This window comes from Halichoerus grypus, chromosome 2 (assembly GCF_964656455.1).
Source record: "Halichoerus grypus chromosome 2, mHalGry1.hap1.1, whole genome shotgun sequence".
NCBI classification, from domain to species: Eukaryota; Metazoa; Chordata; class Mammalia; order Carnivora; family Phocidae; genus Halichoerus; species Halichoerus grypus.
In genome coordinates, this window is record NC_135713.1 from 141,079,099 (window position 1) to 141,091,148 (window position 12,050).

General features: G+C 39.1%; 1 protein-coding gene across 2 annotated transcripts in view; it reads left to right on the forward strand.

Annotated features, from left to right (window-relative positions):
• Nucleotides 1-12,050, forward strand: part of PGGT1B (protein geranylgeranyltransferase type I subunit beta) — a 54,130-nt gene that overhangs the window by 4,520 nt on the left and 37,560 nt on the right. Inside the window, exons 1-2 of one of the 2 annotated variants that reach the window (XM_078067607.1) lie at nucleotides 4,695-4,813; nucleotides 11,564-11,998. In XM_078067607.1, coding sequence (XP_077923733.1) covers nucleotides 11,656-11,998 — 343 coding nt within the window. In that variant the 5' untranslated portion in view covers nucleotides 4,695-4,813; nucleotides 11,564-11,655. Of the gene's footprint in view, nucleotides 1-4,694; nucleotides 4,814-11,563; nucleotides 11,999-12,050 lie in introns of those variants that run through there. The other variant, XM_078067608.1, reaches the window with a different exon arrangement.

Genomic DNA, 12,050 nt, shown 5'->3' on the forward strand with positions numbered 1-12,050 from the left:
AGGGCTGGATCTCACGACCCTGACACTTAACCAACTGAGCCACCCAAGTGCCCTGAAGATGATTTCTGTAATAGTACTTATTATATAGCTACTTATTTTTTCCCATAATTTAACCTGCTTAAGATTAGGAGGCTTGTTTTATTCGTTTTTGTCATGACATCTGTCTGTAGTAAATGTTTAGTAAACATTTCTTATTGAAAAATTATTTTGCATGTAAAGTAATTCCAAAGATGTGTGACTGTACTTAAAAATACTTACCATCAAGCCAGCTACTGAAAAATATTAAAGATAAGAGTAAGGCTTAAAATTCTAGCATTCCTGCAGCGTTTCACTCATTCATTCCAGAGTGTTTTTGGGGCCGCTGTGTGCTGTGTATTTTAACTTCATGATTAATTTCCATCTGTCCTCTAAGGCTCTCTCATCATTTCCACTGTTATCAATTTTATTGAGCAACTGTGTTCCTATTTCTAAATATTTCCTGTTTCTAAATGCATGTTCATAATTTTAGAACTTTTTGCAGTATGATTTAGTTATTGCCCCACCTGAGATCTAGGCAGGAATGCAGTCACCTGTTAAAGACACTTGGAGATGCCGGTAAAGAGACTGTACTGGCGGAAAGGGGCAGAGCAGGTGATCCAAAGTTTGGGAATCTAGTCAGTGCCCATGTATCAGTGTTTCCAGTATATTCGCAAATGGTCACTTACCTGCTCTAGCCTAACGGTACACTACTCCTTTATTAGCACAGGAAAGTTATTACTATTGCTCAATTCTTTTTTCCACTGCCCAGACTGGTTTTCCTTTTTTTTTTTTTCCCCTATTTAATCCTTGGGGGTTTTTTGGGGGGTGCTGTTTTTAAGCCTGAAAATGTTATTCTTAAGCCTGAAAAATTGGAGATCTTCTGGAGACATCATTTAGTTGATGCCTCCCATCTGTGAATTGATCCAGTGGGGCAGCAACTTGATTTAGAGGAGACAAACTTTACTAATTCATCCATGTAAGATACACTTTCATATGTGTTGTTCAGAGTGGAAGAAGGGGCAGGAAGATGTGGCTGGCTTACTTTGCTTTTTCAGGTTATAGTTTCAGAGTTCAATTCTAGGGAAGAGAAGAAAGGAAGAGAACAAACAAATGCTCTCCAAAGTAACAAAGTCAAAATACCTTCACCAGCCTGATTTTGGGCTTGTGTGTTCGCGTGACTTCCCCTCTAGACACCTGCCCCCAGGTGGGTTGCCAGCACTCCATACCCCAAGTAGCCCTCACTGGAGCACCATAAAACCCTCCATTATTTCCCTCAGAGGCCCACAGCCCAAAACTGCTTTTTTTTTCTTATGACTTATTTAATTCTCTCCCTCTCAGAGTTTTAGGACTGCTTAAGAACTCTGGTGTGCTAAGAAAGGAGTATTTTCCCAGCCTATCTTAGAGGGGAGGCCAGACATTTGCTCCAAATTGACTTCTTGGTTCTGTCTGCTAGCCGCTGCTGGGCGCCTCACTTCATAAGCATAAGCTTTTCACTAGAGCTGTGTTAATCCTAAAACCTTGGTCTCACCTGCTAGGAGTTGAAAATACTGGACTCTCAGAAGCCTTTAATAATTAAGTAGGCAAGATTTTAAAGTAGTTTACCAGCAACTGACTTGATTTCTGGTATTTGCATCCATATTCAGAAGCAAATAAAATGAAAAACAGATCATTCATATAACACTTATATGTAGGTAACAGTATGACTTTGGAGCAGGGTTACTTAACCTTAGCACTGTTGACATTTTGTTGAATGGCGCAGTCCTGTGTGTTGTAGGTGGGACATTTAGCGGCATCCTTAGCGTTTACCAGCTAGCTGCCACTGGCACCCTCCTCTGTGACAACCAGAAATGTCTTTAGAATGTCCCTTGGGGCATCACTGCTCTAAAGCGGTGCCCTTTTTTTTATTTTTAAAGATTTTATTTATTTGACAGAGAGATAGAGCCAGAGAGCACAAGCAGAGGGAATGACAGAGGGAGAGGGAGAAGCAGGCTCTGCACTGAGCAGGGATCCCGATGTGAGACTTGATCCCAGGACCCTGGGACCATGACTTGAGCTGAAGGCAGATGCTTAACCATCTGAGCCACCCAGGCGCCCCCCACTCTTTTTTTAAAACAGGCTCCATGCCCAGCATGGAGCCCAACATAGGGCTTGAACTCATTGAGATCAAGACCTGAGCTGAGATCAAGAGTCATACGCTTAAATGACTGAGCCATCCAGCCTCCCCTAGAGCAGTGCTTCTAAAGCCTGGCTGCACATTATCCTCACCTGGGAAGCTTCCCACACCGCCCCCCCCCACAATACCAGTTATGCAGACCCCACCTTCCACCTAGAATTTCCATTTCATTATCATAGAGTAAGGCCTGGGCCTCTCTGTGTTTTATTGGTGGTGTTTTAAGTGTTTGTTTTTAAGCTGATTCTAACAATGCAGCCAGGTTTGAGAAACATCCCTGTGGAGACCACCACTCTGCAACTCCCAGTTCCTAAGTGGTTTTCGTTGGTTATCTAGCGTTGAAATCTCAAGCAAATTACTTGAGTTCTTTGGACTTCATGGTCTTGAGCTAAAAAAAATTTGAGAGTACTTAACTTAGAAAAGAATACCAGCTTATCTTTATAGCCCTTTCAATGTTTTCTAATCATGTATGTTTTTTATTGACAGGAAGATCTTTGATTTATCCAGCCTCTGTAGGTTGTCTTATCGACAACCTCATGTTGTCCTACACTTTTGTCTTTGTCTTCCTTTTGTTTTTTTCTATAATAATGCTTTAATAAACTAAATTACTAGATAATTTTAATTAATTATATCTGACTATAACCATTTATAGCAAAACCGAAAACCCTAGTGAGAGCTCTCCAGGGGGGTTAGATGAAGTATTGCAGGCCTTTTATCTGTTGGTGACTTCAATAAATATTTGAGTATGTATCACCACAAGGCAGACTTATCTCCTGAGACATAATTGTCATGAAGAACAGTGATTCTCAAACATGTCTGCTGTTAGATAGAAGGTCTTCCCATTTCTAAAGTATCATTTTGTTTTGGGAAAGAGCAGGGTTGTGTGGGGGTGGGGGGGGCGGGGAAGAAGGTTGCCACCCAGTGACCTGAGAAAAGGCCTGTAGTGTGACAGCGTGTGTAGATCCTGAGGTGGTCGCTGACTCCTGTCAAGTCAGGGACATGACCAGTAATGATAGCTTCTGTTTGTTGTTCTGTTCTGCTTGTGGGCAGGGAGGGCAGTAATGTGAGGTGTAATAATTTATAGATAAGGAAGTGGACTTAGAAAAGATTTAGAAAAGGGCCTGCCCAGGTTGTAGATGGCTGTAAATCAGCCAGCCTAGGATTTGAACCTAGCTCATTTGATGGCAAAGTCTGAGCTCTGAACTGTAGCCTCCCACATAAAGGGGTTCCACTGCCCTTAATTTATCCTGATCGTGCTCAGATAAATCACCTCCCTAATTCTGGTGGATCTCAGTGGTTTGTTAGAATTAAACTGAGATAGTATATAAGAAATTTTCTAGCTCAGTGTCTAGTACATAGTAATAGTCTCTCAATAATGTAAGTTTCCCAAAATCTTTTTCTTAAGTGTACCAGTATCGCATTATTTTTAGTTTTTGCCTTAAGCTTTGGTTAGAATTACTCTTTGGTTTCTCCTTCTGTTATCTAATGTATGCCAGTCTTTTTCAACCCGGAATCAAGGAGAATTATACCCTTAAAAAAGAAAAAAGTGACTTTTCTCATTTTTCCTGAAGTTGGTAGTATTTTTCTAGATGCATGGGAAAGAAGTTAATTTATTACACGCAGTGGATGCTTTAGGGCGTTAAGGTTTATTTCTCTTTTGGAATCTTAGTTGAAAAGGTTACAGAATGTGTCCAGTGGCTTTGCTGTCAGATTTTAGACCAGATGATTTAAAATATTAATTTGTTATATTAGTTATAGGAATTGTTAGAATACAGAAATGAGATAACCATGCTCAGACAGCAGTATGGAATGCATCTCAACCTGAAAAGAATTATATATAACAAATTCTTTATGTAAAAAGTAATCACTAAAGTACTAGTTTTTATATGAAAACAAAGTTTACATTTCTCATTTAGTGTATAGTCTTGGAGGGGAGTGTGTTGCCTTACAGTTTTTCATTCCATCGAAGAATCCTCTCTGGGAAAATGGAGTTGAAATGCATATGTATTTTTTAAAGTATTATTTCCCAAAGTTCATTTTAAGTTTTTTCCAGTCACATTATTTGTAAACAAATTTGAATACAGATGGACTTATTCTAACATTCCTTAAGAATTATGCACAAACTGTAAGTATAGTTGCTCTTGGCAAATAAGTAGAAATAGGGATTTTATATATTTTCAGCCTTTTGAATTTGCTTGTACTGACTAGGTGCAGGGAATTCTTTTTTAAATCTGCTTTAGCCTTCAGGTTGCTTTAGTGAATCCATGCATGTATCAGATGAGTAGGACTGGTTTTTTAACCCCTAAATGTTCCTTTTTACAAATGAAACAAAGGTTTGATCGATATTAAACTCTAAGTATAAACAGGGCTTTTTGGCTTTTGTAAAATGAGATCACTGTTTGAATTAAGTTTAAAATTAGAAAGACTTTATTATTTTTTGAACCAGAAAGACTTCAGTGTTTTGACAGTTGAGATGGAATTTTACTTTTTTTTTTTTTTCTTTTAGGCTGACAGTTGCATTTTTTGCGCTCTCCGGGCTGGATATGTTGGATTCCTTAGATGTGGTGAACAAAGATGATATAATAGAGTGGATTTACTCCCTGCAGGTCCTTCCCACAGAAGACAGTGAGTGAGTTTTTAGCATTTTATTTTTAGTGTGGCTAGTTAGTTGCATAACATGTGTCAGACTAGCAAATCTCAGTATTAATTCATAAACTATTACCATATTTTATGCATCCATGTTTTCCTTGCAATGCTACACTCCCATCCCTTTCAAATATGACACTTGAAAAGTCTAATCATTGGGGCACCTGGCTGGCTCAGTCAGTGGAGCGTGGAACTCTTGATCTCAGGGTCGTGAGTTCGAGCCCCACGTTGAAGGTAGAGATTACTTAAAAAAAAAAAAAAAGAAAGTAAATAAAAAATTAAAAAGTCTAATCGTTAATCTCTTGAGAGAACCACTATGCAGTTGTCTGGGATTCGAGATTTGCAGTTGTAGCCACATGTTATGTTCTGCACTTCCGTGTGGATGACTACTTGTCAGTTATTTGTACTTGGTATTTTTGTTGAATTAGTTTTGTAGCATTTGCTGTATTTTTCATTCCCAGCCATTCTTTTTGTCTTTTCAGTGAACTCTTTGTCATCAAAAAGTTTCATTACAGTCTCCTGTCGGTTTTCCTTCTCGGGTCTCATTAGCCTTTCTCTGATGGTTTCTTAGAACTCTTACTAGCACTGCAGTCCTTTTCATGCTTATAAACTTTATAAATTTTGGTCAGTTATTTTTCTTTTTTTTTTAATTAGTTTTCAAAATTTATGTTACCTGATCAACTAAATGCACACAAGCTTTATACACCTTATTGTTCACTCTGTTAAGTGTAACATACCTAACATTGATTTAACTTGTAGGTGTTAGAAATTCTAACCTTGAAAAGAGAAGCAGATAAACTCCTAGGAAATGACACAGTTTTTATCATGGTCACCACTTACCTGGCTTCTAAGAGCCAGTATTTATAAAATGACCGTGTGTTTTATTGGTTGGAGTAAACATTTATAAATGTCTCACTTAGATGAACTTTAGGGAAATAATAAGCTAAAGCTTTGTTTAGAAAGAAAGAGGTTTGATCTATTAGCAGATGTTCTTGGACATAATTTTGTCTTTCTACTTTATTGTTCTTGGATTTCATAGTGTTTGTGTTTATATAATTTTTAAAATCTGCCTGTTGAATTCTTGTTTAAAAATGATTAAGCATTTTGGGGCACCTGGGTGGCTCAGTAGTTAAGCGCCTGCCTTCGGCTCAGGTCATGATCCCAGGGTCCTGGGATCAAGCCCCACATTGGGCTCCCTGGTCAGCGGGAAGCCTGCTTCTCCCTCTTCCACTCCCCCTGCTTGTGTTCCCTCTCTCGCTGTGTCTCTCTCTGTCAAATAAGTAAAATCTTTAAAAAAAAAAAAAATGATTAAGCATTTTGAACTAGGTCTGTTACACATAAATATCTACTCACTTTTCACCAGCTGCATGAAGCAGCGTACGTGATATTCTGGTCAGTAGAGATTCTAGCATGTTGGTGAGTAGGATTTATTGAATGCCCTGCTAAACCTGTGGAGAAGGGCTGTGATAATTACAAGATATGCTGCTTATTCTCTTGGAGCTTGTGGCTGAGGTGAGGTCACAGTTCTAGACACCTGCAAAGTGGAAGTAATTTGTTTCCCCTTTTTACTAGATTTTTTTTTTACTAATTTAAGTAGGTCTGGGATTTTTTCTTAAACTATAAAAGTTAAATATTAGATGTAGTATTATTATAGATTCTAATTTTTGATTATTAAAAATACATATCCTGATTAAATTATACACTGTAGTTTCTTAAAGGGATGTATCTCACATAGTACACATAGGAAATTATAGTGTTAGTCATAGGAAAGCTGTTCTGTATGTTTTTTGCTAAAATATATTTTATATTATTTTTAGAAAGAATTTATTGATACTCATTTCCCTGAAATAAAATAGCCATCGCTACTCTAGAAAAATATGGATCATAACATTTGAGGGAGAGAACTCAGGTTTTGGTTATCAGTAATTTGTCATGTATTCACTATGCTTTCTACTTTCTGTCTTCATATTTCTCCCCACTCTTGAGGATTCTTTGCTGGCCTCTGTGATTGAGCTGTGCTATTGTCTTCTCTTAAAATATATTTATTTTCTTCTACCATTTTATTGTAAGATTTTCACAACCGCTTGATACCCATTAATACATGTATTCTTTTTTAAATGCAACTTACAGAATGGTTAAAATAACTGGTTAATTCTTCTCCCATTAGAAAAGCAGTGCCACAAAATAATAGGCTCCTGTTTTTACGCTCTTAAATGTGGACTTTATACATGTCATTTTGTTATCCCTTGGGTGTGTGACTAAACAAGTCCATGAACTTTTTTTGTGCAGTTAGTTTAATTAAAACCCATATTCTTGGGGCATCTGGGTGGCTCAGTCGGTTGGGCGTCCAGCTCTTGGTTTTGGCTCAGGTCATGATCGCATGAAGCATGCGATCAGCTCTGCGCTCCATGGGGAAATCTGCTGGAGATTCTCTCCCTCTGCCTCTCCCCCCCTCCTGTTCACACGCGCTTGCACGCGTGTTCTCTCACTCTCAAATAATCTTTTTTAGTATTTTAAATTTTTTTTAAAGATTTTTTATTTATTTATTTGACACAGAGGCAGCGAGAGTGGGAACACAAGCAGGGGGAGAGGGAGAAGCAGGCTCCCTGCTGAGCAAGGAGCCCGATGTGGGGATCGCCTGGGAGCTCGATTCCAGGACCCTGGGATCATGACCTGAGCCGAAGGCAGATGCTTAACGACTGAGCAGCCCAGGCGCCCCTAAATAATCTTTTTTAAAAACCCATATTCTCTCTAAAGACTGCTTTGTTGTGAGAGATTTGCTATTATCTGAACTTTCATATTATTCGTAATAATTGCATTTGCTACATACTCACAAGAATGGCTAAAATGGAGAAGGTAGAAAATAACAGTTGTTGGCGAGAATGTAGCACAACTGGAACTCTCACGGGGAGCTGAAGGAAAACTGTCCAAGAGTTGGAAAACTGGCAGTACTTACTAAAGCTGAACATCCGTGCAGTCCATGACCTAGCACTTCTGCTTCCTAGTTCATACCCAACAGAAGTGAAAACGTGTTCACCAGAAGATACGTACTAGAATGTTCATAGCAGTGTTTTTCACAGGAGTCCAGAAGTAGGAACCATAAAAACTACCCATCATTGGTGTAAGAGATGAATGATGTATTAAAATATTCACACAATGGAATACTATACAGTGGAAAATGAGAAAGAACAGTCTATAACTATAAAACAAAAATTTTGATGAATGTCACAAACATGTTTTGAGAGAAAGAAGTACCTAGTGTATTATTCTCTTTATACAAAGTATAAAAATAGACCAAACCAATGGGAACTTTTGGGGAGTGAAGGAAGTATGAAGAAAAGAAGGTAGGAGCAAAGTAGGAGGGGGGCGTCTAGGGTGCTGTCATGTACTTTTCTTGAGCCAAGCACTGGTTATATGGATAAGTTTACTTTGCAAAGTTCATTGAGTTGTTTCATTATGATAATATGCTTTTCTTATGTTTATTATAGTTTGATGGAAGTTTTAAAATTTTTCTTTGAATTCATATTGGTACTCACCATCTCTTTTGAGACCCATCAGGATTCTCTTTCGCATTGTACTGTGAACTCCATGGATTTCATTGATTTGAAGCCCATTGCTTTTTTTTTTTTCATTTGTCACTGCTTAACTGTTACTTAAAATATTTTTGCTTGCATCTGAATTGTAAACTTCTAGCAGGGGAGAGAATGTGTCCATCTTAGATTTTTCTTTCAGTGCCTAAAGCTTTGTTGTGTCTCAGGAGTTGTTGGACTATTAAATCATCCATACCTCTTCCAACTTAACTGTTCCTCTTCTCTTTATTTTCACATTTGGTCTACAGCATCATGATATTGTGATTTATAAGAAATGTATATTTGGTCTTCAATCACAGTTCCTGGCTCACAGCTCCCAAAACCCTTGGCATTTCCTAAGCATTGAGAGTGTTAAAAGATATCTTTTGTTATGTTAATGAGGTAACTTTTGGAAAGCACCTAAGGTTGAGGGCTGTTGGTCCTTGGAGCCAGCCAGTGATTAGATGGTTGGAACTTTCAGTCCCACCACCTGACCTCTTGGGAGTGGAGAGGGGCCAGAGGTTGAAGCAATTGCCAGTGGCCAGTGATTTAATCATTCTTGCCTATGTCGTGGAACCTACATAAAAACCCAGAAGGACAGGGTTCAGAGCACTTCCTGGTTGGCAAACATGTGGAGGTGCCGGGAGAGCGGGGCTCCTGGAGAGAATGGAAGCTCCCTGCCCTTTCCCCATACCTTGCCCTAAGCATCTCTTCCATCTGGCTGTTTCTGAGTTACATTCTTTTATTGTCAAGTAATAGGTTTCTCTGAGTTCTGTGAGCTGCTATGGGAAATTAATTGTACCCAAGGAGAGGGGCTCATGAGAACCTAGAGTCCATTGCCAGTCGGTCGGAAGCAGCACAGCTAATGGGGCTTGCATCTGGTGCCTGAAGCTGGGGGTAGGGGGATGGTTTGGAGTCCTGACGGACTGAGCCCTCAGCCTGTGCAATCCGATGGCTATCTGTGCATAGTGTCAGAATTGAGTTGATGACATTGAGTTGTATTCAGTTGAGTTGAATGAATGGCTCGTGTTCTAAGAATTGCTTGTTGGAAATTGCATCTCAGGACACCTAATTTAAGCATCCTCTGACTCCTCAAATATTTTCTCATTCATAAGGCATTTGCAGACTGAGTAGAAGGTGCTTTCTGTAACTCATAGGTCTGTATTTGTCCTACTTTGTGATATCACATAAAATCTTAGGGAATTTAGGGGAAATCGGAGGGGGAGATGAACCATGAGAGACGATGGACTCTGAAAAACAAACTGAGGGTTCTAGAGGGGAGGGGGGTGGGAGGATGGGTTAGCCTGGTGATGGGTATTAAAGAGGGCACGTTCTGCATGGAGCACTGGGTGTTATGCACAAACAATGAATCATGGAACACTACATCTAAAACTAATGATGTAATGTATGGTGATTAACATAACAATAAAATGAAAAAAAAGGAAAAATAAAAAAAAATCTTAGGGAATTTAAAAATCTATAAATATTAAAAACCCAGGACCATAAAAGAAAAACTTGGTAAGTTTGATTAAATAAACACTTTTAAATGTTGTGTAGTAAGAGGTAAGGTTGAATAAGTAACAGGCTTGGAAATTGTGGCAATATATATAATAAAATATTAATATCCAGACTGTGACGAATTCTTAAAGATTGAGAGGAAAATAACACATCACTGTTTAGAAAATGACAAAATTTAAGAATAGGAGGATCTCAAAAGAAGTCAATAACTACATGAAAGAGGATTAACCTTACGAGAAAAGTCAGGGAGATACAGTAGAAACAATGGTGCATTATTTTTTATCTAACACATCAATTTAGCCGGAAGTTTGGAAAGTTGGCAAGAATACAGGGGAAAGAGCACCTTATTTTTTTTTTTTTTTTTTAAGATTTTACTTATTTGTTTGTCAGAGAGAGAGAGAGCACAAGCAGGAGGAGTGGCAGGCAGAGGCCGAGGGAGAATCAGGCTCCCCCCTGAGCAAGGACTCGATCCCAGGATCTGGGATCACGACCTGAGCCGAAGGCAGACGCTTAACTGACTGAGCCACCTAGGCATCCTGAAAGAGCACCCTAATATCATTTTGGTGAAAGTGAAAATCATTGTAACCTTTTGAGAGTCATTTTTGAGTATAATCTTTTATCGCATCTGACATATTCTCGTGTGTGTTGTAGTGGGTTGAATACTGGCCCCGAAAAGATAGGTCCGCTCAGAACCTCAGAATATGACCTTAGTTGGAAGATGGGCCTTTGCGGATGTAATTAAGCTAAGCATCTCCAGATCAGTGACTGGTGTCCTTCTAGGAGAAGGGAAGAGGGAGATTCCAGACCCTGAGGGGAAGGCCCTGTGAGGGCAGAGGTGGAGGTTAGAGTGATGCTTACTACACAGAGGAATGCCAGGATTGTCCAGAGCCACCAGAAGTTGAGAGAAAAGCATGAGACGGTTTCTCCCTCAGAACCTCCGGAAGGAACCGGTCCTGCCAACACCTTGATTTTGGACTTCTGGTTTCCAGAACTCCGAGTGAATAAATTTCCATTGTTGAAATCCTCCGGATTTGTAAGAATTTGATACCTCAGGAAACTAATGACATGTGCACAAAAATCTGTGTAGAACGTGTTTTGGCATCGTTCGTTACACTGACCAAGTAGAAAGGGAGTGAAACAGTTAACTAAACTCTGGTCCACCAAGAATACTATGTAGTATTAAAGTGATCGAGGTAGATCTATGTATATACCAACATGAGAATGTTCAGATATGGTTAAATTATGAATACCAACATCTACAGAGATGTTTCAACGATCTTTGGCTATCAACATACAGCGAAAATCCTGAAAGAAAATCTTTGTGGGGGGGAGAGTTGGGAACAGACTTGGGGGGATGGCAGGATAAGGTAGTACTTTAATTTTAATCTTTATACCTGCATTGTTTGTGTATTCACAGTAGGTTTCCATATTTAAAAATTGAAGTTAAAAAAACCTTGAACCTCTCCTCAAAACACAACAAAAATAAAAAAAAATAAATTTAATATTACAGGGTTATTATACACAAATATTGATATTTTGCTAATGCAGAAATAATGCTGTACGTTAATTAAAAATTTATGATTTTTAAGGCACTGTCAAATACATTGTCAAATTTGTTCTTCCCCTAATCTGCCTTCTCCAGAAGAGGAAAATGAGAGACAGTGATTAAGAGACCTGCCTGAGCATTTTGGCGGCTGGTTTTGGTTGGGGCCGTCCCGCATCTAAGGCAGGAAGATGGTGGCCGCAAAGAAGACGAAAAAGTCGCTGGAGTCGATCAACTCCAGGCTCCAGCTTGTTATGAAAAGTGGAAAGTACGTGCTGGGGTACAAGCAGACTCTGAAAATGATCAGACATGGCAGAGCGAAACTGGTTATCCTCGCCAACAACTGCCCAGCCTTGAGGAAATCTGAAATAGAATACTGTGCCATGTTGGCCAGAACTGGTGCCCATCACTACAGTGGCAATAATACTGAATTGGGCACAGCGTGTGGAAATACTACAGAGTACGCACACTGGCTATCACTGATCCAGGTGATTCTGATATCACTCGAAGCGTGCCAGAACAGACTGGTGAAAAGTAAATCACGCACAATTTTTCTTTAATAAAACTGGCCACAGCTTGTGTTAAA